The sequence below is a fragment of the Canis lupus genome, chromosome 7 (genome assembly GCF_003254725.2).
Source record: "Canis lupus dingo isolate Sandy chromosome 7, ASM325472v2, whole genome shotgun sequence".
NCBI lineage: Eukaryota > Metazoa > Chordata > Mammalia > Carnivora > Canidae > Canis > Canis lupus.
This window is the reverse complement of record NC_064249.1, coordinates 9,009,557-9,033,735: the sequence shown is the minus strand read 5'-3', so window position 1 is coordinate 9,033,735 and position 24,179 is coordinate 9,009,557. Positions and strand designations below refer to the sequence as shown.

The 24,179-nt window shown below is 46.0% G+C and overlaps 1 protein-coding gene across 2 annotated transcripts in view; it reads left to right on the top strand.

Moving 5' to 3' along the window:
* KCNH1 (potassium voltage-gated channel subfamily H member 1) overlaps positions 1–24,179 on the top strand; it is a 372,021-nt gene that overhangs the window by 263,233 nt on the left and 84,609 nt on the right. For both annotated transcript variants that reach the window (XM_025429838.3, XM_049112076.1), the window contains exons 9-10: positions 2,284–2,536; positions 23,446–23,642. In XM_025429838.3, coding sequence (XP_025285623.3) covers positions 2,284–2,536; positions 23,446–23,642 — 450 coding nt within the window. The remainder of the gene's footprint in view (positions 1–2,283; positions 2,537–23,445; positions 23,643–24,179) is intronic.

Below are 24,179 nucleotides of genomic sequence, written 5' to 3'. Positions count from 1 at the left end.
TTGTTTTTAATGAGCCGTAAGGAGGGAAATACTTAGCAAGCGCTCCATCTAAGCCTTGGCAGTCTGAGTTGTCCTCTGCCTCGCCAATGCTCCGCTCCCCTCTTCTGGGGGTCCTGCTTACTTCCTCAGCGTCCTGCCATCCCGGAATGAGAAGGAAGAGGTGCACAGAGCATGGGGACCAGCGTGTATGGAGTCTGTTCCTGGGTCCTGCGCTGTCCTTGGGGCCATGTGCTGGGAGATGTCATTTCATTTAATCCCCTTAAGCCAATATGGATTTTAACTACTGGACCACCTCTGTCCACTGCCTCCTCTGTCCATGCAGAGCATGGGGGCTCTTGAGAGGGTGGGGTATGAGCAAAACTGCCATGGGCAAGGTGAGAGTTTTGAAGGAGGCTGAGAAACTTCCAGATTTCAAGATGAGCTCCAGGCGTGGAGGCAAATGGCCTGCGGTGAAGGCAGAGAAGCAGGGGTGCAGGAGTAACTGGCACCCAAAGGCAATGTCTTCGCTGAACATGTTTGATTCCTTTTTTTAAGATTTTGTTTATTTATTCATGAGAGACACAGGGAGAGAGGCAGAGACACAGGCAGAGGGAGAAGCAGGCTCCGTGCAGGGAGCCCGATGTGGGACTCGATCCCAGGACCCCAGAATCACGCCATGAGCTGAAGGCTGACGCTCAACCACTGAGCTACCCAGACGTCCCAACATGTTTGACATCAGGCCCCCAGCTTTGTTTGCTAGGCTAGGATGGGAGAAAGGATTATTTTAAGAACACTCCTAATTTCTCTGGAAAGGTCCACCTGAAGATGTTACCTGATGCTTGCTGGGGAAGGTACCATGCAGTGGTTTCTTGTAAAAATTTAGTCCAGGGAACTTTCTCCCCCTAGAAAAGGCTGAGAAATTTTCCTTTCTCGAAAGACAAGACCCCCCCCCCTCCCACCAAGACCTCTTACAGTTCCCGCTTTGCCCTGAGTTTCTAGATGCTGAGAGTGGCACGACAGGTGCATTTGTTTTGGGCAGTGACGTAATGTAGGAAGTGGTTAGTATCTCAACCAGGCCCTGGACTCAGACTACCTAGTTTGAGAGCCCAGCTCTGCCGTTTTCTGGCTGTGCAACTTTGGGGAAGTGATTTGTCTTCCCTGTGCCTCGGTTTCCCTATCTGTAGGATGGTACAGTACTAGCACTTAACATCATAGAGTTGTGTTGTGTGAGGATTAGATGAGCTATTAAATGCACATAACACTTAATAATGTAAAATCATTGCCAAGTTTCACTTCTTTTGCCTATTATTTGTCTCCTCCCCCCACGAGATGGTAAGTTTCACAAGGGCAAGGACTTTGGTCTGTATTGTTCACCGCTACATTCTCAGAGCCTAGGATGATTCCTGGTGTCTAATAAGTGCTCAGTAAATAAGTATGAAATGAATGAATGACTTTAAAGCACTTAGGCAATGCCTGACACAGAGTAGATGCTCACTAAATACTACTTTATCTCTCTCTTTAAGCCACACACATATTCAGTCCCTGAGCAGCATCAGCTCCACCTTCAGAACACATTCTGAGTCCTAACCGCTGCTCACTGGCTCCCCTGCCAGCCTCCCAGTTAGGGTCCCCTCACTCGTCACCGGGACGCCTGCAGGAGTGACCTAACTCAATTCCTTGGCTCCATCCTTGGCACCCTACAGTCAGAGCCCTCTAACTCCACTCTCTCGCTGCGGTGATCCTCTTAAAATATAGTCTGGTCTTGTCGCTCCCCTGCTCCCAAGCCTCCAGTATGTCCCCATGACACTCAGAATAAAATCAAAACCTTTTCAAAACCCAAAGTCTCTACATGCATGTGTACTTGGCCTTCTCCCAAAACTTCATCTCCTACCCCTTGACCCCTTTCACTTTGGTTCTTGCTTGGGTCCCCTCACAGCATTTGCCTTGCTGCTGGAATGTCCTCTTTCATATGGTTCCCTCTGACACATTTGGTAGGTGTCAGCTTACATGTCACCTCCTCAGATAAGCCTTCCCCAGCTGTCAATCTAAAGAGTCCCGCGTACCCTTAGCCCCGACTCCCTGGCCCTTCTGAGCATCTAGCATGGATTTTTGTGGTCGCTGCTTATCTGTCCCACAAGAGTGTAAGCTCCACAATTGACAGATGCTGTGGCTGTCCTGTCCACCAGTGCCTTGAGGAGTGCAGTCTAGCCCGGTGGGGCTACTTCCACCCCTGGGGTCGCAAGGGGCAGTGGGCTGGAGACCGCAGTGAGGACCCTGACGCCGTTTCTTCCTGTGCCCGGCCAGGTTCTGCAGATCTGCCCCAAGGACATGAGAGCCGACATCTGCGTGCACCTGAACCGCAAGGTGTTCAAGGAACACCCAGCTTTCCGGTTGGCCAGCGATGGCTGCCTGCGGGCTCTGGCCATGGAGTTTCAGACAGTGCACTGCGCCCCGGGGGACCTTATCTACCATGCGGGAGAGAGCGTTGACAGCCTCTGCTTTGTGGTCTCCGGCTCCCTGGAGGTGATCCAGGATGATGAGGTGGTGGCCATCCTAGGTAGGTGTGTTGCCCTTGCTCAACATACACCTCTGATACCCAGGGTTGGTTTAGCTACTGGGCAGCTTGGTGCCACTGCTGCCTTCGGCCAGAGAGAGAGATTGCTCCTCAGGTCAAGGCCAATCGCTTGCCTCTGTCCAGAAAACAAATATTTGAGTGCCTGTGTTGTGCCAGTCGCTGTCTTAGGCACTTGGAGTATTTCAATGACAAAAATGGGTCTTGTCTTCAAGGGGCTCCCAGGCTACTGGGGAAGATGAGCCATAAGTAGACACTTGCATACAGGGGAGGAAGTATCTAACTCAGTATTCAAGTGTCAAGAAGGTTTCCTGGAAGAAATGACCGATACCTAAGTTGAAACCTAAAGATTGGAGAAGAGAAGGGACAGGCGGGTGTCCTCAGCAGAGGGGAAAGCACATGCAAAATCCCTGCAGAGAGAGAGCCTGATTCATTTGTAGAACTGCAAGTGCGTCCCCTTGGCATGACTGGAGCGACAAAACAAGAAGGGACACGAGGAGAGATGGGGCTGGGAAGGTACTAAGTGCTGGGCAGATCATGGCAGGCTCTGGGAGCCATGTTAAGGGACTTGGACTTTATTTCTGGGAGCCAGTGAAGGGTTTAAAGCAGGAGAGAGCACAGTCAGATTTGAACTTGAGAAAGATGATAGTAGTTGCTGCTTGGGGAGTGATTGCAGGGGGACTGGGAGCTTGCAGCTAGGGCCGGGAGATGAGGTTAGAGATATGCTATCCACGGGCAGGTTGATGGTGCCCCGAACTGACACTGTGATGGGCAGATGGAGTTGACTCCTTTAAGAAGTAGAATCAGCAGATGGTAGATTTGCCGGGGGTGGGGAGGGGGAAGTGGGGACAGTTAAGAGTCGATGAGCATTGTAGGATTTCTCACTTGGATAACAAGGAAGCACTGTGTGTGCCACACAATGACCTGGGGGTTGTGGGAGGAGGAACAGGGCCATGGGGGCACATGTTGATACTTCAGCATTTTGAGCATCAGTGGCCTTTGAGAGATTCATCTGATTGCCTGAGGTAGCTACAGAACAACTCTTGATGGGGGCCACGTCTATCTCTCTGAAGGGACCAACCATCAAGTAATAGCCATCATTTACGGCCATCTAGTCTGTGCCAGGCATTTTACATACATATTCTCATTTAAGCCTTATGGTAACCCTATGAAGTGATTTCATCTCCATTTTGTAGATGAGACAGTGAAAGCTCAGAGAGGTTAGGGAACTTTCCCAAGGCCTCACAATCGATGAGGTCCATGGGGCCAGCACCCTGGAGTCCCTCTGAGTCCAAAACCTCTACTCTGATCCATTTTGCAATACTGCCACCCTAATGATAGCTTATGTCGTTTGCTGGCCCATTAAATTGCACTGCTAGACATTGTGGACATATTTTATCCTTCACATATGATTTAAGAAACTGAGACAGGGAGAGGACAAGTCATATGGAAATTAGAAGTGAGATTCAAACCAAGTATCTAAGCATGCATAGTATTCGTGTGTGTGTGTGTGTGTGTGTGTGTGTGTACACATATATGTTTATAAAAGTCCAAGCTTTGTTCCTGCTTGACTTTGGAGTGCATGATCTGCAGCCTTCCTGTTGCTCCCCTGGCCCCAGGCCAACTTGCCCTCTTGATTACATTCTGCTCAGGTTAACCCAGGAATGATTTATATTCCTTCAACATGCGTCGGCAGATGGTCAGAGGGAGCCTGGGATAAAGACTGGGTGCGGGGTGGAGGCCCAAACTGTTTTTCGCTAAAATGACTGTGTGGATTCCTGCTCTCCACTGAACTCTGCAGACAGGGTTATTCTGTTCCTTGCCATCTTCCACCTTTAATCCTCATCAGTGTCCTTGGTAAAGACGACTGTCCAGGGGTAATCACTATTGAGATATTCACCTGGCTAAGAAAAAGTAACCAGTGACTAGTGAGCTCTTCTTTGTGTTGGAATTGGAGTTGAGTTTGAACTGATCCTTTGGTTAGGGGCATCTTCCACCCATCCCGCTTACTGATAACTCCAAATGCCTTTCCAAGGACTCTCTGCCTGTGACCAACACCATCCCTCTCACATACGCGTACGCAGGGCATCCTTAATGATGCACCTCACACAGCTGCATGTTAGGAGTTGGGGTTGGACCATGAGGCATGAATATAGGACAGAGCTGCCGAGGGGTCGAGGAAGGCAAATGACCACTTCCCATCCAGGTCTCCACTCTCCACCGCCTGGGCTTCTTGTAGGGAAGCCAACCAGGGCTTGATCCACTATTGATTTACTTGGTCACTTGACTGCTTCTCCAAATCCAGCTCTCTGTCTCTGGCCCCCCTGGGCATCCTGCCGGCTCCAGTTAGCGATGGCCGGAATAACTCAGCAGCCTCAGATTCGGAGTGGTTATTGCCCTCAAGCTGTCCCCACTAGAAAAGGCATTTTTGTTGTGTCTCCAGGAGCCAGATTAGGTCTGAAAGAAGTAGGTCCAAGCTTGATATCCTAAAAAGCCTGTAACATTTTAAGAGGCTCTTACTCTATAAAAGGACGTGAAACAAGGCCTTTGAACTAACTTGACCTCTCGGCCAAGATGCATCAGATTCTTAGCTATTTGCCCCCTGGAAACTTACACTTAGAATTTTTGTTGTTGGTTTTTTCCTAAATAGAATATCTTTTGCTCAGTTTACTGAAACCAGTTGTTCTTGCCAAGGGGGTTCAGGTGACAAATGGTTGTTAGAACTAGATCTCTACTGGCTTTTGATGCATATCAGTTCAGTCCAACAAAATTTCTTGAACACCTACTATTTACCAGGCACCATCATAGAATTGAGATTATCAGTGGACCACACATAAACCTCCCCGCCTTCTAGGAGCTATGGTAACCCTATGAAGTGATTTTTATCCCTAAAAAAAAAAAAGTGCAGGAGACTGACATTATGCAAAAGGCAACATTCACACTGCTTCATTAAGTGTTACCGCTTCCACAGGGTCATGGGACAAGTGATTTTTGAGGCGGTACTGTATTGAGTGCTCCTATGTGGGAAAAAAATAGCCAGAGAATGTTCAGTTATCATGAAGTGGGAGCCTTTAGGATAAAGGACAGAGCTTGTCTGTCTCATTCGGTTGTCTCTACTGTCTTGTTATCAGTTCCCTCATTTACATTCTGCTAATTTGTTTCTTCCTCCCAATTTTAATATTCTCTGTTTAATTTTAGCACAAGAACGAGGAAAAGAGTCTGTATTCATAACTGAATGTGTTTAATAAGTGTTAAAAATAGAACGCTTTATAAAAAAGTTTTCTAGAAGAGTGTTTGTCAAACGTTCTTGACTCCACTCATCATATGAAATGGTATGTTGTCTCAGGAATGAATAATCTCATGTGCACACACGGTTACACCCCAAGCTCAGTGCTTACTCTTGCCGCATGAGATGCAACCTGGTGTTTTCTATTAGATTCCATTCTCTTTCGTTTAAAAAGAAATTGACGTCATGACTCACTAAATTGCTTTCTTGTCTGACGCAAAGCCTGCACTTTAAAACACGGGGTTCTACAAACGTCAACAACCTCTCTTGGACTAAAAGCCTTGCTGTCCCCTGAGGGCAGAGAATGCAGCTGGATAATCTCTTAGGATCTCCTTTTCCTCTGTCGTTCTCTGCCTTCCCTTTGAGAGGACACCTTCCCAATCTCCTTTTCGGAATTCTCTTAGAATTCACTAATGTCTTCTCAAATTTAGTTTCTTGGTTCTTTGAAGTAAATTCAAGTCTTTAGCGTGTACATTTTATTCTTGATATTTTTAAAGTAATTTTCTCCCAATTTTTCATAGCTATCAGAATACAAAGGCATGAGTGCTCATTTTGCCGGTGCCCAAATGGTGGAGGTGCCCAAACGCCTGCAAGTTAAGTTGTTATCTTAGTTCTGTTACTTGACCAAAGTAGGTGACTCATGGATTTTCATCGGGGTTCTGCTTGAGTGTGATCCAACTCCCAGTGTTTCCATCTTATAAATGCAGTGTTTAAATGATCTTGTTTCACTGTGATTTAGTATCCCTATAGTAATTTCTATGGGTTTTGCATTTTAATACTTAATTTGTATTTTAAGCATGGATCCTCTTGTGTCCTTTCTTTTTGTTTTGTATTTTTTTTCCCATTCCCTTGGGCAAAGCAGAATCTTTTTAGCCAGACTGCATTGAGTTGTGGAAAGATCCCTGGGCCTGGAGCTAGAAATTTAACCATAGCCCTGGTTCTGCACTAACTCCCTACAGGAGTTCCACCACTGACTCATAAAATCTCCAAGGTCTTCTGGGTTTCTCAAGCCCATCGCGCTGCATCAATTGCATATTTACTCATTTGTCCCTCCTGTGAGCTGAGATCCTTTGGTTTCATGTCTCCAGCTTGGCCCAGCATATGGAAGGCACTGGGGCTATTTATGGAATTGAACTGAATTGAGTTGAATTGAATTGAATTGAAAGCAGGGAGAGATGGGGCTGTGAAGGGCCCCATGGTCCAGAATAAGGGTCTGGACTTTATCTTGAGAGAATGAGGAGCTCAGAGAGAGTTTATGAGCAACAGAAGAATTTCATGAGCAACACGAAGATCTGAGTTCCACAGATACAGAGGTGTGGAGGCTAGCTAGGAGACTCAGATGAGAAATGATGAGAACCTTCGCATGGTGGTGGAAGGGACATGTGGAGAGCTGGAGCCCAGAGATATTAGGGGAGGGAGAACCTCTGGGTTGTGGGAGGTAAGGGGAGGGAATACATGGCAGCTCATGGACAGGCAGGAGAGCCAGAGGAGGATAAAGCATTAAGGGTTTATTCTACTGAGTTTGCAGCCTCTTTTTGGAACAGATCTAAGCATGTCTCTCAACTAGTGGAAATTCTTCTCCACTTATGGACAGGCCAGGGCTTGCCCAATGAAAGGGAGCAGCCATGGGGAAGATTGACAGGCCCTGGCTCATCACACTGAGTTAACTTACTACTTGTGATCCTGTCACTATTGTACTGGGATTTACATGTAGATTCCCCTTAAATGTACATGTTCATTTCCTCTGTTCATAGAGGAAATCTTTTTTTTAATGAACACCCCCTTCTCATGGTTCCTAATGTGGGTGACCTGAAGATTGAGACAGTGACTTTCTTCATGGTTCCTAATTTGGAAGACACTTTCATCTTTGGTTAGTTCGTTTCTTTGTGTCCATTGACCTTGGTTGGATATGAATATGGCACTTATTTACTTAGTAACTATCACAGCATAACAGGGTGATAGTCTCTTTGCAAGGATGGGTGGTGTAGAGAAAATTCTTGTTTTGGATGAATGTTCTAATCCATTTGGGAGAGACAAATGCACGATTAGTGACAATAAGTTAATAGGTACTTCTTTCACTAGACGTCCTGGCATGAACAAAGGGCATATTTATGGAGGAGGCAGGAGTTGACTGGGCTCGGAAGGATCAGTAATAGTGTTTGGTAGGCTGAGTCTTGAAGTGAGAAGAGCAGTGTAAGTCCATAGAGTCATTAGAGTATGTGTAGCCATATTCAGGGACCAGTGTGAGTAGAGTAGCCTGAGAAGACTTTCCATGTGGGCAGTGGTTCTCAATTTTAGTGAACATAAGGCTCAGCTGGAATGCTTGTTCACAGTGCAAATTCTCAGGCCCCTCCATAGCTCTAGGATGGAGTCTTGGAATCTGCATTGTTAACATGCCTTCCCCTCCCCTGGGCAGTTCTGTTGCATGTGGCTAGAGGAGTATACCTTAAGAAACATTGCTTTAGGCAGTTACTATAAACTTGATGTTTTGGTAGAAAAGGGTGAGATGATGATGTTGTAGAAAGTGTAAGGCACATGGTAGGGCACCTTTTATTACATTAGCCTAAAGCATATGAAATTGCCAATTTTCAACTATTTTTTTTACCTGCCAAAATGGTAGAATAGACATCTTGTGATCTGTACTCAAGGGGAGGAGGGCCTAGCCTAGGATGGTGGCTCTGTGAAGGTGGTGTCAGGATTTAGACATAAGAGGTAGGGCCTGCTAGATGGAAGGAATAATGCAAGCTGAGGCCTGGAGAGGAAAGTGCAGAATGTATTTTGTAACCACAGGACCAACACTTGAGCTAGAGCTGAGAGCCCCAAGGGGCAGCAGTATGACATGGTGCCAGGGCGGCAGGTCAGAGCTAGTCTGTGGACATTTCTAAATGTCAGCATGAGGAACTAGGCAACGGGGAATCACTGAAGGTGATGGGTGAAGTATGACACCATTAGAGCTGTGATTTTTAAAGATTAGTGGACTGGACACAGAGCAGGGAGAAGGGGGCATTGAGTGACTCTGGTTTGTAGTAGAGATGAGAGGTGGTAAGGTATGGGCAATAGACACTGAGACAGAAGGAGGGTTACCAGATTCAGCCAGTTAAACATGGATTTCATATTAATGAGTAATTTTTGGCTCATTACATGGGATGGGATGTACTTACACTAACAAATTATTCATTTACCTGAAATTCAGATTTAGCAGGGTGTCTTGTATTTTTGCTCGCTAAGTCTGGCAACCTATGATGGGAGGGACATATTGATGAGACATTCTGGAAAAAGTATATGAAAGGTTGTATAAAAAGATGTAGGGAGCAGCCAGAGGGAGGTGAGAGGAGTGATTCTGACATCCCAGTGAGTGGGGAGATGGAGACACTGGAACAGACGAGGCTAAGACAGGAGGAAGACATGGTAAGAGAGAAAGGTAATGAGCTTGGTTTTGACTTGCTGCATTTAAAGACCAGTGGGGTATCCAAGTGGAGTGCTCAGAAAAGTGGTCTGAAACTACCTGAAAAGATTCCAGGGCTCAAGACAGAGATTTAGGGTTCAGAGGAAGGAATAGAAAATAGGAAAAATAGACAAACAAGACGGGTGCAGAGAGAACACGGGGAGTCCTATTCATTTTCCTAAATGACCAAGTATTTCAGAGCATTTTAAATGGAGTGGGAGTGTAGCCATTCAAAATGCTCATGAGGAATTTTAAATGGTGTTAGAAACTCTTAAGATAAGTAAAGTAAGTAAAATATAAATTTTAAATGCAATATGATCTCAGCCATGTGGGGGGAACACATTTGTAGATAAAAACTCACAAACATTGTGCATTTTTATCTACAAATGTCTCTACTCACATGTCATAGTTGATGTCTTTAGTCTGTAAGGCTATAAGAGATTGTTGTTTTCCTTTTATATATGTATATATATATATTTTTTCTTTCAAGTCTTCCTTAAAAGAACATATGCTACTTTCAAAATTAGGGAATTTTTTTTTAAGTGGATCTTGAGAAAGCGTTGTTTCATATATTCTTTTAGTTCTTAGGATACAGTTTGAGACAATAACATTTTTTTCAAAAAGAAGCCTCAACAGCATTTCTTCTGTTTTTTATCGGTTCAGTCAGAAAAAAAGATGACATTTATTTAGTGGCTACTACCCAACCCCTCCCTCAAATGCTTCTTGAAATGGAGGAGGGCTAGGTAATGAGGCTATCTCACCAGGATTTTAAAAAGAGCAACAACCTCATGCAAAACCCTCATCATTTTAGAGATGGAGGAGCTAAATCCTTCACAGAGATGCTCCCTGAGATGCTTGTGAGGTGGAGGGGACGAGTGGGAGGTCCCTACTTCCTGCACTACCATATTATGGAGTGCCTTGTTCCACATTGCCCTGGGAACCTGGCGTAGCTGCCGGGAGAATGTGACTGCCAGGACCGTCTAATAACGTCGCTTGCTCATGCTCCACGCAAGGGGAGGAGGCTATGTTTAAGTGTCTCTCTAAACACTCCAACCAAGCATTAATATTCATATAGCTGTTCCATCAACCGAAGCAATTATATTAAATCCACACTCCCAGCAAGAAGCTATCATATGAATAATCTAGAACTTCAGAAATGCAAAACATTTGTGTCAGGTAGTGCACACAGTACTTGATTGAGGCAGGGTGGGGCGGGGACCAGGTTCTACTTCCTAATTATGTTTTTGTTTAAGCAATTTAAAAAATTGGTTTGTAGTCTCTGAAGACACCAGTCATTAGGAGAGTCAATAGATCTTTCTAAAGGAAATTCTTATAACTTTAGTGCCCAGAGGGGAATGGTTCAATAAAAAATTATGATAAGTCAAGGCAGCTGTAGTGATGACGATATACCAAATTTTATCGGCACCCAAAATGTTTTAAATATGATGTTAAGTGGAGGTAAAAAGCAGAGTATATAGCTATATGTGCCATGGCCTCAACTGCATAAAAATGTATGTGTGAGCAGGAGAAAGACGGAAAGCATACCAAAATGTTTGCATCAGGGATGCCTGGGTGGTTCAGTGGTTAAGCACCTGCGTTCGGCCCAGGGCATGATCCTGGAGTCCCAGGATCGAGTCCCACGTCAGGCTCCCTGCATGGAGCCTGCTTCTCCCACTGCCTGTGTCTCTGCCTCCCTCTCCCTGTGTCTCTCATGAATAAATAAATAAAATCTTTAAAAAAAATGTTTGCATCAGAGTTTTCTAAGTGGTGGCCTGCAGAGCCAATATTTTCAATTTCTCAGTATATTTAAGGCATTTTCTGTAGTGCACCTAGAATCTTTTATAAACAGGAAGGGGGAAAAATCAAGTCAACTTGTAATTCTTATCTCTAGTGATCTTGGAAATTATCACCTGCCTTCAGTGAAAGATTTGTGGTCTGTTTACTTAGCAGAGACACATTGGGCTAATTTAATTTTATCTGATTGCAATTGTGAAGAACAGAAGGAGAGTGTCATGATGTTTCCAAGCCATTGCTTTAACGTAACCATTACTGAGCCAGCCAGTGTTGTTTGCTTCTGTTCGGTGTAGTCTCGACAAGAAAGGCTGATGACCCATATTTGGGTGAAATTTTAATTCTTTTAAGGGGAGCATTTGCATGATAGGGTTATTTCTAACATTTATCATCTTTACATCTTCTTTTTAAATTCGTCTATACATTTTCAGCTTAGCATGAAGCTGGATCAGAGTGAATTATGGGACTGTTTCTGAACAGGTCAGCAAATTCCTTTTTGAGCCAGGCTGACAAGGTAGCTCTCAGAGGACACCCGGGCTCTTGCACTCAGGCTGGAGACCAGTCCTCTCCTCAAAGCCTCCATCCTGAGACATTCTACGTCTTTCATATCTTGGCCCACCTTATGGTCTTCCACTCAGACCCAATGAAAAGAGGGCTTTTCATTGATGTATTGATTTATTCATTCCATAAACATGCCAAGTGTAGTCTAGGGACTGAAGCAGACAGACACACCTGGGATAGAGCTATTCATCTCATCACGGAGACAGATAAGCAAATACACCATTTTATGATATAGTATGCCGAGAGTAATAGGAGTAAGAACAGGATGCTAAGGAAGCTTATAAGACAGGCATCTAATCCAGCCTGACCAAGAGAAATCAAGAAGGGCTTCCTGGCCAAAGTGGTATCTGAGCTGAGATTTGCATGATCAACTGAATTCCACTGGATACAGCAGAGGTAGTGGGGTTTAGAATAGAAGATTAAAGAGAAAGTGTTCCAGGCAGAGGGAACAGCATCTTCAAAGGCTTTTTTTTTTTTAAATTTTAAGATTTATCTATTTATTTTAGAGGGGGGGCAAATGTGGAGAGGCAGAGGAATAGGGAGAGAGAGAACCTCCCCACTGAGCATAGAACCCAACTTGGAGCTCAATCTCATGACCCTGAGATCATGACCTGAGTGTAAATCAAGAGTCGGACAATCAACTGACTGAGCCGCCCAGGCACCCCCAGCATCTTCAAAGACTTTAAAGCAGAAGAGTGACATTTGTGTTTAGAAAGGTCATCCTGGATGCTGCAAAGAGAATGGATAGCAGGCAGCAAGACCAGCGAGGACGATGTTGAGAGATGAGTGTAGCTTGAACCAACTTAATGTCAGTGGAAATGGAGAAAAGTAGAACAACTTATGAGATCCTTAATGGATAAAATTATCAGAGCTTGGTCTTTTATTGGATATGGAAATGAGCAAAAGGAGGAGTCTGGAATGACTCGGACAACTTTCACTGGGACAGGAAACACTGGAGGGTGGATAGGCTTACCTGGGGATGGGAAGTTCCATTTGGGGATTTGTGAATTTTGAGCTAAGTGAAAGTGTCCAGTGTGAGATTCTAGACTCAGAAGAGAGACCCTGAGGTTTATGCTTGAGGCACAAACATGGGGACGGACCATCATGATCCAGGTGGCAGCTAAAGCCGGGTGAGAGGCTGGGAAAAACCCAAGGAGAGGAGAGAGGGCAAAAAGCCGTAAGGTCTACTAGAGAAGAGCCTAGCGGGTTTCCAGTTTATAGGGGATGGATAGAGGAGGCAGAGATGAACTGCCAGCGCAGGACAGTGGGCTATCACAGAAGGCAGGGAGAGAGGGAAGGGACATTTTTAACTGATACAGAACCAAATTTCACTGACTTGGAGATGCTCCGGATTGTAAGACACTCCAATATTTAATGGCTTACTAAGACACAACACTGCCAGTTAAATGGTGATAGATTGTTGATTGTAAAACACATTCTGATTTCAGAGATAAAAAACGCTCGACAACTTAAGTATATATTAGCATCAAAGAGCTAGAATAAGTTGAGGACTAAAATACATCATTTAGATATATCAGAAAAAGAGCTATTGTTGGCTATGGTGAGAGTAGTGTTAGCGGGACCTGCAGGGTGGAGGCAAGATTAGAGAAGCTTGAGAAATGGGGAGATGTGGCTATTAGCTCCAGGGTGCTTGATAAATTGCAAAGATCTTCCATAGTTCTTTTTTTTTTAAAGATTTTATTTATTTATTCATGAGAGACACAGAGAGAGAGAGAGGGGCAGAGACACAGGCAGAGGGAGAAGCAGGCTTCCTGCAGGGAGCCAGATGCCGGACTCGATCCCAGGATCCCGGGATCAGATGAGCCAAAGGCAGATGCTCAACCACTGAGCCACCCAGGTGCCTCTCTTCTGGAGTTCTGAAACAAGAGAGAAATAAGTAAGTAATTTTTTTAAAGATTTTTATTTATTTATTCATGATAGTTACACAGAGAGAGACAGAGAGGCAGAGACACAGGCAGAGGGAGAAGCAGGCTCCATGCAGGGAGCCCGATGTGGGATTCGATCCCAGGTCTCCAGGATCGCGCCCCGGGCCAAAGGCAGGCACCAAACCGCTGCGCCACCCAGGGATCCCTTTTTTTTTTTTTTTAATGTGCAACGTTTTATAAGCTGTATACATTTCAACAAAAAAAGTTGGGGGCACAGATTTAGATATTTCGAGTTTTGAAAATATTTATTACAAGAAGATTCCCTTTCCCATATTAAAAGGAAAGCATATTACTGGAAATATTCAGAGGATGGAAACTAGGTTAAACCAATTCCCAAGTCCTCATCAAATAAAGTTATCAATAAAGGAAAAGATAGATAAGATAATAGTCAAAATATCACCTTTTTTTTTCTTTCTGATTAAGCTAATATTGGAGAATATGCTTTGTATCTGCGTCCAAGAAGACTTCCCAGTATGGGGCCCCAGAATTAGGCCTACCTGGTAGTGCCGACCAGCACAGGCTGGCCTCTGAGGGTCTGGCTGGCAGATATTACAGCGTGGAGGGACAGAGAGAGCATGCTTCCCGCAGGCTGGCAGATCCTGAAGAGAGCAAGGGGCCGGGCCTACCCATGTGCAGGTTCTCCTTCCAAACTCTTGCCGCAGAGGAGGGCATTAGGGAGGGTGTGATGCAGCTGGAACTGCCTTCACAGAAGGGAACATCAGGGAAATGGGGGTAAATCACCCCTTAACAATAGTGTAGAGACACCGTAAATAGTATTCTCAAGAATTTGAGCCATAAAAGGAAGGAGAGCACCCCAGAGCAGCAAACTTCACTTCCAGCCATCCAGCTTTCCCCCTCTTGCTGTTCGGAAAAATTATCTGTCTTTCCCATGTGTCTCAATTCTCCTGGCTCACCATAGAAGGCCAGATCCATTCTCATTTTTCTCTATGAAATCTCCATAGTCCTGCCTGAGATAGCTTATGACATATCTTAATATTATGGTTTTTTTTAAGATTTTTATTTATTTATTTATTCATGAGAGACACAGAGAGAGAGGCAGAAGAGGCAGAGGGAGAAGCAGGCTCACTGCAGGGAGCCCAACATGGGACTCGATCCCAGGTCTCCAGGATCATGCCCTGGGCTGAAGGTGATGCTAAGCCGCTGAGCCCCCTGGGCTGCCCGATATTGTGTTTTTATTTGTCTTATACCTCACTGTTACACACATGTAAGTTTGTCTCCTCCCAGTCTAAGCCCCTTGAATGTGGATACAATGCGTTTTCCGTGTTATATGGCCCTTGGCCTCTGGAACACCGCCTGGTCCATGATAGGTAGGGCCAAACTGTTGAACTGGTTTGAATTATGTGCCAAGAGAACTGGGAACTCCCAGTCCAACAGCTGCCTGAGAGAGAGAGGGTGAGGGGCAGTCCCCATCCGAGCTGGCATGTGACATTACCGGGCCTGTGTGGGTTTCACCGACCAGGTACGTGGCTGCCCCACGCCAGTGTCCCATCTCTAATACAGAGATGGTTTGGTGAAGAGCGTAACAATTGCTCTTTTGTACTAACTTTGAAAGAAGGCAAATGTTTCTTGAACATCGCTGAGCTCTCCTATGAAACCTTAAGTGAGACCACACCTCCCTAGAAGGAGATGCCCTTCTGAGAGGCCTGAGAGCCCAGGCCTCCTGAACATCTGCAGGCCCTGCTTTGTTTGTTGGCAAAAGAAATCCAATAAAATGTGTTGGCTCGGCACCCAACACCACAACACAATCAGATAAGACCTGGCACTTAACGCTAAGGCTTTATTCCTAGTAGTGTGTTTTCACCACTTGGACAGGAAAGTGAATTGTTGAGGTCTCCACTATGTCTGTCTGCATTTGATGTACCTTCTCACGTCTCGAAACTGTAGCAGATAAAGCAGAGGTCACAGACTGCCAGGACCATTTATTTTTTCAGAAGTGAAAAAAAAATGAAGGGGCTTTGTAGTTTCATTTCAGATAAAAGAAGGCAAAATTTACAAAGTGTCACCATTTTGCTTATCTACTCTTCCCCGTGGTCTCCCGTAGATGCATGTGGGAGGGTTAAGTATTCCAAAATAGGGGGGCAGCCCGGGTGGCTCAGCGGTTTGGCACCTGCCTTCAGCCCAGGGCCTGATCCTGGAGACCCGGGATCAAGTCCCACGTCGGGCCCCCTGCATGGAGCCTGCTTCTCCCTCTGCCTGTGTCTCTGCCTCTCTCTCTCTCTCTCTCTCTCTCTCTGTGTCTCTCAAGAATAAATAAATAAATAATCTTTAAAAAATTATTTAAGTATTCAAAAATAAGCTAGAAAGCCTGGACTTCATCATCTTTGGGGGAAGGTGCACGATGGGTGCCTGTGGCAGGGTCTCTGGCTGCTGTCTGGCCCCCAGCAGATCCTGACCCCTGGTCCCCCCATCAGGGCTGGTCTGGGAACTGGGTGGGTATCACCAAGGTGTGTCACTGAAGTCCTTGGAGCTTTTGCTCTGACTGTGCTGCTAGAGCTACACCGTCGTGTTACTGCCCCGTCCTTCAGATGCGTGGAAGCCTGTGCTTTCCCCACAGCAGGTGGAGAAAGCAGGCGGGTACCTACTCTCCCCACAGAGCCGAACACGCTGTACTGCCCCCCTGGACCATGGACCCCTGAATTGGCTAGGATGAGGGTTTAGCTGCTCCAACAGAAACCCAGAGTAACAGAAGTTTAGACAAGACAGAAGCTTGTTTTTCCCTCATGTAGCCGGCTACGTATAAAAGGGTAGGCACGCCCACTTCATGGTGTTGGGTGCCATGCTTGCTTTTTGACTGTTGCCTCATCCTGACTAGTGGTCACCATGGCCTCCTGGTCCAAGAGAGCCCATCTTCATTCCAGCCAGGAGGAAGGGCTGGAGAGGGGAAGGGCAGGGCAGGACCCTTCTGCAGCCCTCCCCTTCGCCAGAACTTGGACACATGGCCACAGCTAGGTGCCATGCAGTCTTCATCCTGGTCGCCCTTGTGCTCAGCTACAAGTCATGGGCTCCGTTACCAGAAGAGGACAGAACTGGTTTTGGAGCACGCCTGGATTCCTCAGCCATAGCTCCTTAAGGTCAAAGCTGTCTCTGATGTATCGTTTTTCCTATCATCTAGCATGGTCCCTGACCGAGGTAGATCCCCCCTAAATGTTGCTGGGAAGGAGGGCTGTTTGAGGGAGGGAATGCGGAAGACAGCCCACTGGGAGCATGGCAGAGACTCTCCAGACATGGAGGCCACATGGGGAAAGCCCGTGGAGTCACGGGTAGTCATTTAACCCACACCTGGAGCTCACCTTCCTCTTTTTCAAATGGGCCTGATGATCCCTGTGGAATTTGCTTCGCAGGGCCCTTAAGAGCGTTCTTCTTTCGTTGGGTTTACTATTTATTGGGCACCTACTGCGTTCCAAGCCCAGGGCTAAGTTCTTTGTTCACAGTCATTTCATGTAAACCATACAACAGCCCTTTGGGTCTTACTATCCATATTTTTTAGTTGGGTAAATTGAGACTAGGAGGGGTTTAGTAAGATGCCCAGGGCCATTAGTTTATCTATGTACCTAATACCCATGGAGTGCCTGCTGTGTGCCAGAGCCACTGCCGGGGACATAATGATTCCAGGTATGAGGAGTGCCTTCAGAGTACAGAGGACACACAGAATGGGGAGCTGCTCTGGCCAAGGGGTTAGAGAGGAGGTTGGGGCATGTTTGGAAGCATGAGCAGGAGTTACCTAGACCAGGGAGCAGGGTGGAGGCCTGTAATGGTGCTGGGAAGGCCCTGAGGTGAGCAGGAAGCCAGACTTGGAACCACAGTGTGACTGGGAGGCAGAGAGTGAGCAGAAGAGGGGACAGGGGCCCACTCAGGCTCCCAGCAGGGCAGTCCAAGGGGTCTGGCCCTGAGGCTTGTGTTGAGGGCAGCACCGGGGAGAGAGGGTGAGACTTGGAAACTTCTCTTTGTGTCTTAGACATGCCTCGGAGGACCAAGGAGGGGACCCAGATGTAACCTCCTGAGTCCAGGAGGTCTGAGAACCGCCTTGGTCCTGATCCTTGTTGTTCTGAACTGTACAGTTCAGTGGGTGTGCACACAGTCTACTCAGAACTTGCCTGGAAATATTTATCCCCTATTCTATGTCTCCTTAAGCAGGGTTATTCCTGGGGCCAGGAGACAGAATGGCCCACCCTCTGAGCCTCTCTCAGTGATGCCAGGGGCTCTGTGGTCACATTTCACCATCCTGATGAAGTGAGTGATAGGCCCCTTTGGTCTTGAAATGGCTTGAGGGCAAAGGACCTCCTGATGCCCCAGAGAGGAGAAATGTAGACAGTAGGGTAGGCTGAGGGGGGCTGGCACCTTTCTCAGCACCCCCAGTGGGGCCTCCAACAGCATCACGAATCCAGGTCTTCAAAACAGTGACTCAACAACTTGGTGCCGCCAACTCAGTGTACAGAGTATGGAAGGTGCTAAGCTGAATGAGGGGACCGGCTACTTTCCTGAAAGGATTACAAAATATACCGGCAACACTCATCTCTACAGGTGACTGAAGGAACAGATAATCCTGACCCCTGGCCCCCCATCAGGGCTGGTCTGGGAACTGGGTGGGTATCACCAAGATGTGTCACTGAAGTCCTTGGAGCTTTTGCTCTGACTGTGCTGCTACAGTCACATGTTATAGATATCCCATGTTTTTGTGGGATAATCCAGAGGCTTTCATCCTGCTGAAGAGGATGTGTGCTTCTATGCTGTGCCTCAGGGCCTTTGCATCTGCTGTTTCCTCTCCCTGGACTCATCTCTGTGCTGTATCTTTATGCTGATTAATTGGAACTCATCCCTCGGGCCTCATCTCAGACATCATATCTCCCTGAAGGCCTTCCCTCCCCCCTTGAGCTTGAGCTGGGCACCCCTCCTGCATGGTGTCCTATCATGTTAGCTTGAGGCAGTCACCCCTGAAATGTTATAATCACCCGGGTCTCTGTCTCCCACTACGTCATGTCTGTCGTCCCCCCGCTATACTTCAGCCCCTAGTACAGGGCCTGCCGAAAGTTGCATGAGTGACTAAGTGGGTTCTTTTCTAATTGGTTTGGGTCTGGAAATGGTGACTTCAGAAGCCGATAGTAACTTACACGGCAGGATTATGTTTTGCTAATACAGGTTACCACTGTGAGCGGTCCTTACAGGAGCACACGGTAGGGAATAATGAAGAGAAGCTGCTGGAGATTTCTGTTTTGCTCTGACACCTCAGGCCTGCCAAACTCACTCAGGGCCTTTGGATACACAAGGCCTTTTCTGACGGGTTCCAGTTTAGAGCAGAATCACTTCCCTGTGACTTCTTAACATTCAGGTAGGCTGTTTGATCCTCCCAGAGACCCAGTTCCAGCACCTCAAGAGTTTGCCCTTATCACCCCTCCCAGCCCCCCACTCCCACCTTCCACACCCCCTCAAGCCACTTCATGTGGGTAATCCAGCCTCTGCCTGTCGTTAAATTGAATTATCCACAGGGCCTTGGTTTTCTCCTGTGCTCCTTGCGGAGATCTGTCCTCCCTCTCCCTGGGCGACCTCAGCCCTGAGTCCACCTCCCACCTATGCTATGTGAACGTTCTTCAGCCCCACGTCTGTACCCCGTGGTGTTGTTTATGTCCACTGCAGAAGTGGAGGTGCAGTAAAGATAGCTGCATTCAAGTGGAGGGGAAAGAGGGAGGAGGATTAATTATCACGGGGATGTTTGCTCGCAGTTTTAATTAGACTGCGGTTCCATACTTCCCCTTTTCATTCTTTTTTTCTTTTCCCCACCTCAGAACATCCACTTAGAATGTATTTTAGAAACTTGAAACGTTGGGTTTTAACATTCTGCACCTAGCACCTCAGGGTAATAAATAAATCAATAAGCTGATTGCCTCAAGTCATTTAATTACCAAGTGCATTGGGGTAACTTTTGTTCTTCAGTGAATGATCATCTCATGTGAGGGAACAAGGGATAAATGTGGGTGTAGGGCTTGTCCTGGCCCCTGATTCCTCACCCTGACCTGGGAAGTCATTATTCCCAGAGCTGTGTGTAACTTAGAAGCAGCCTGCCAAATGCTCTGTATCCTCCCCTCTGACAGTTTCCCCAAGTTATTGGGGTCATAAATACATTCTTCGTTTGCCAGAATAGTCCTGGGTTTGTTTTGCATCTGACAGGCCCTCCGACACCACATTCTTAAATCTCACTAACAGATCGTTTATACCAAAAATGGTGCCTTGACAGGAAGAAAGATTGTATGGTTTTCAATTTGGGTTGAAAATCAAATCCAAGTTATAACAACACTGAGACTTCCTGGACCCTGCAGATTAATCATGATTATCTTACCGTGAAATACTTTGTGTAGTAGGAAGTACTCTCTATTTATTGTTTCTGTCAAAACCTTTGAGTGAAGACTTTTTACACTGGGCATGTTGTCATTTCTAAAGATGCACTTATTAACTTCATGGTATGTTGCAACTATAATATGGTTGTTCTTTGTTTTATGCAATGGGTATGCCCCTGAAGAGTTGTTTATAAGCTGAATTTCTACAGATAAATTCGTATGTTAAGTACACATTAGGAACTTGTATTTTCTGAGTTCCTTTATAGATGGAAAAAAAATGACTCCAAATTTGTTTGAGAAGTATAATGCTTATTCATTAGGTTTTGTTTAAATGAAGGAGAATTGACCCTTGAAGAATGTATAATTAGGGGCGCTGACCCTCTGTGCAGTGGAAAATCCACATATAACTTTTGACTCCCCCAACACTTAACTACTAATTGCCTACTGTTGACCAGAAGACTTACTGACAAAATAAATAGTAAATTAACATGTATTTTATATCTTATGTGTATTATATACTACAGTCTTACAATAAAGTAAGCTAGAGAAAAGAAAATATTAAGAAAATCATAAGGAAGAGAAAATACCTTTATAGTGGTGTACCGTGTTTATTAAAAAAAATCCACGTTCAAGTGGATGCGCATAATTCAAACCCGTGTTATTCAAGGGTCAGCTCTAACCTTGAGGAGAATCAGGCAGGATTATCCATGGTCTTGCACTCTTAGTAGTTGTGGTTTGGTTAGACTACATTTCATCCCAGTAGGAGACCACGGGATTTGTAATTTCTACATTTTCTCACTGATATTCAAAACATTCAGGATAATCTGCTCCCATTAGAGCCACTCATTGCTCTTCCTTGTCCCATTCTTTCAGGGCCAGAAGTGGGGTGCCAGCTCAGAGCTGGGATAATTTGTGATGTTCTACTGGAATATCAGATAAGTTACTAAGTAACTTCTCATGGGCTTCTCAGCCCAGAGTTCCATGATTCTGTGTGTTCTGGTTATTTATTTCTGCATAATACACCTCCCCTAAATTTAGTGGCCTAAGAAATTTATTATTGTTCCTCACCATTCCATGGGTTGTTTAGCTCAGTTGGTTGCTTCAGACTTGGGCTTTCCACATGTGGCTGGCACACTAGCATTGGCTAGGGCTGCGGGCATCTGAAGGCTTGACTGGGGTGCCCTACTGGCCATGATGGTTCACGTAATGACTAGCAGAGGCTGGCTGTCAGCTGAGAGTTCAGCTGGGCTGCCCACCAGAACACTGGTCTATGACCTCTGGTGTGGTTTGTTATTCTCAAAGGATGGTAGTTGGATTCTAAGAAGCAGCATCCTAGGGTAGCCTGGATGGCTCAGCGGTTTAGTGTTGCCCTTCAGCCCAGGGCATGATCCTAGGGACCCGGAATCGAGTCCCATGTCGGGCTCCCTGCAGGGAGCCTGCTTCTCCCTCTGCCTGTGTCTCTGCCTCTCTCTTTCTCATGAATAAGTAAATAAAATCTTAAAAAGAAAAAAAAAAAGAAGGAGCATCTTAACGGTAAGTGTTCCAAGAGATCCATGCTGGAGCTGCAAGATTTTTTATGGTCTTGCTTCAAAATCTCAGAACATCACATCTGCCAAACTCCAGAGAAGGGACTAGATGAGTCCAGATCCAAGGGGAAGGAAACTAGGCTTTGCCTCTTGATTCCTCTTGACTATCTACCATTCTATGCATCGGAAGAACCTTTTCTAGATCACATAAAAATGAAAGGCATGGGAGGCATTGCAGTGCAGTGTAGGGAAGTTATGGAATGCTTGCTATGTATGAATGAATGGCCAAGCCTTGTTGGTTAGAACTCAGTACCAGGGAGCACACGTTGAATGAGCCCATCTCCGTGGAAGCTGGTAACATCCCACAGAGAGAAGCACTCCCATCCAGTGGCCCCAGCCCTAAAGTAACCCACTCCTAGTGCAGATGATTGAAAAACACCTGGGAAGGGAATTTAACTAGCATAGTTTTAAAGGCCTTTTTATCTAAAAGCCCCCTCCCCTCTACGCATGCATCTTGCTCATACTGAGTCAATAAAACTATCTTCATAAATCAGAACTGTATACTAATTACCTCATAACCACATGGGAAACTGTGGAGTAATGTGTCCATAGTACACTTGGTTTCTAGCTCATCCTGTGGAGGTGCTCGGAGAAGGCTATGCCCATGGATTACTCGTATACTTAGAATGGATTCTTTTTTGAGAAAAGATCAAGTTCTGCCCAGGTGCTTGGATGTCTAATCGCCTCCTTAGCCTGAATGAGGAAAACACCTGCCCTGTTCATCCTACCGAGTCAGGCGCACCTGGGTCCCTGCAGTGGCATGCAGCTGGTCTGGATGCAGGGGCCGACGACTCTCCTGAGGGTTATAAGGGTTACTGTCCTCTCTTTGTAGCATTGTTCATTGCTCACTGCATACTCCTCTCCGGCTCCCTATGGATTCAAATTTGTGTTTATCTGTGCTGAAAATTTAGAGGCAAGATAAACAACGTTTCAAGCTATTTATAACCAGAGGCTGTGCCAGGAATGAATTAGGCTTTGCATTAGACATATGTTAAAATGTTGGACTCGGGGAAAGATAGGGGGAATATCCCTAGATTTGAAAAGCAGATATTTAGAGGAGATTGATAGAATTTTGACTCAGGATATGGTTATGTTACTCAATTGGCTTATTACATGTATAGAGAAGCTTGGAGATGTGTAGGGCCCCCCTGCCATGTGTAGGGGGCCCATGTTTTTTTATACCACAAGGAGGACCTTTGGCAAGGGTGAGGAGCATGGAAGGAGGAGTGGGGTGAGGGGGAGGAGTGAGGCACCATACAAACATAAACCTTAGGGCAGTGGAAAGAGTATGGAAGGTAATGAACTCCACCCCTCCATGCCTTTTTCCATGTGGAGCATCCTAAACAGAGGAGGCCTCTCTTGATCTTCAGCTCCTGATGGAGAGTCCACACCTTCTCCATACTATTCACCCCTCAGCCAGTCCCTTTAATGGAGAGCCACAGTTTGCCCTCCTTCCTTGCTTCTCTTTTGCCTGCACTTACAGAATTCCTACTAGGCTCCAGACACTGTGTGACGTGGACAGAGCTCTCAGGCTGGGAGTTACACAACAAACAAGGAAACAAAGAATGTGATTATAGGTTATGATTGGCATTTGGGGAAAATGGGGGAGCTACAAAGAATAACAGAGGGTTCCCACTTTGGATAGGATGTTCAGGAGGTGACGTCCATGACCCCAAAGTCATTGGTTAAATTTCGACGTGTATTCTACGGCATCTTAAAGTTTCTTGAATCACATGTTGTTAAGGTTCAAAATAGAACCTGTTTTCTGTTTTTTTTTTTTTTTGGGGGGGGGGTTTGTTTTTTTCCTTTTCTGAGCCCACGTTGCAGAATGTCAAAGGCACAGCAATTCTGGGAGACACAGGGAAGCCAACCTGGGTGGCCAGACACCGTCTGGCTGGCACTCTCATCACCAGCACTTTCTCTCCCTAGGGAAAGGAGACGTGTTTGGAGATGTGTTCTGGAAGGAAGCCACCCTTGCCCAATCCTGTGCCAACGTGAGGGCCCTGACCTACTGCGACCTGCATGTGATCAAACGGGACGCCCTGCAGAAAGTGCTGGAATTCTACACGGCCTTTTCTCACTCCTTCTCCAGGAACCTCATTCTGACCTACAACTTGAGGAAGAGGGTAAGCTGGAAGTTTCATTTTCTTTTCCACAAGCACAATCTCTGCGCACGTAGGATAACTGCACGGGCCAGGAAAGTCCTTTCGCGGTTTCTGTAAGTGGAGCAGTTGTTTCTATAGAGGTTCTCTGCGTGGCTTGCTCTTCAGAGCTTTTGCTAGGAAATACGGGCAAGAGGAATGTCGCTAGGTTAAAAGATGGATTAATTTTGCTGCGGAAGGGTTTTGTTCATGAGTGTGTCTGTGCGCTTTTCCCAGCAATAGCTAGACCTTCTAGCATTTTGAAAAGATGAGTAAAAAATGAGGTCATTAGTCAGTAAAATGCCTGAGCGGGGCTACTTAATTACAGTAAACTGAATTCTCCCTGGTGACTAGGACTCACTAACTGGTGGGAAGCCATTCGTCAGCTGGTAATAATCATTTTTTTTGTAATAATCATTTAAAAAGCCATGAAGATGATTCAGGTGGGTCCAGAAAACCAGAAAGGTATGGAGTCTGATGGCCTAGACATCATGTTGTATACACCTGCCAATTTAATGGGTT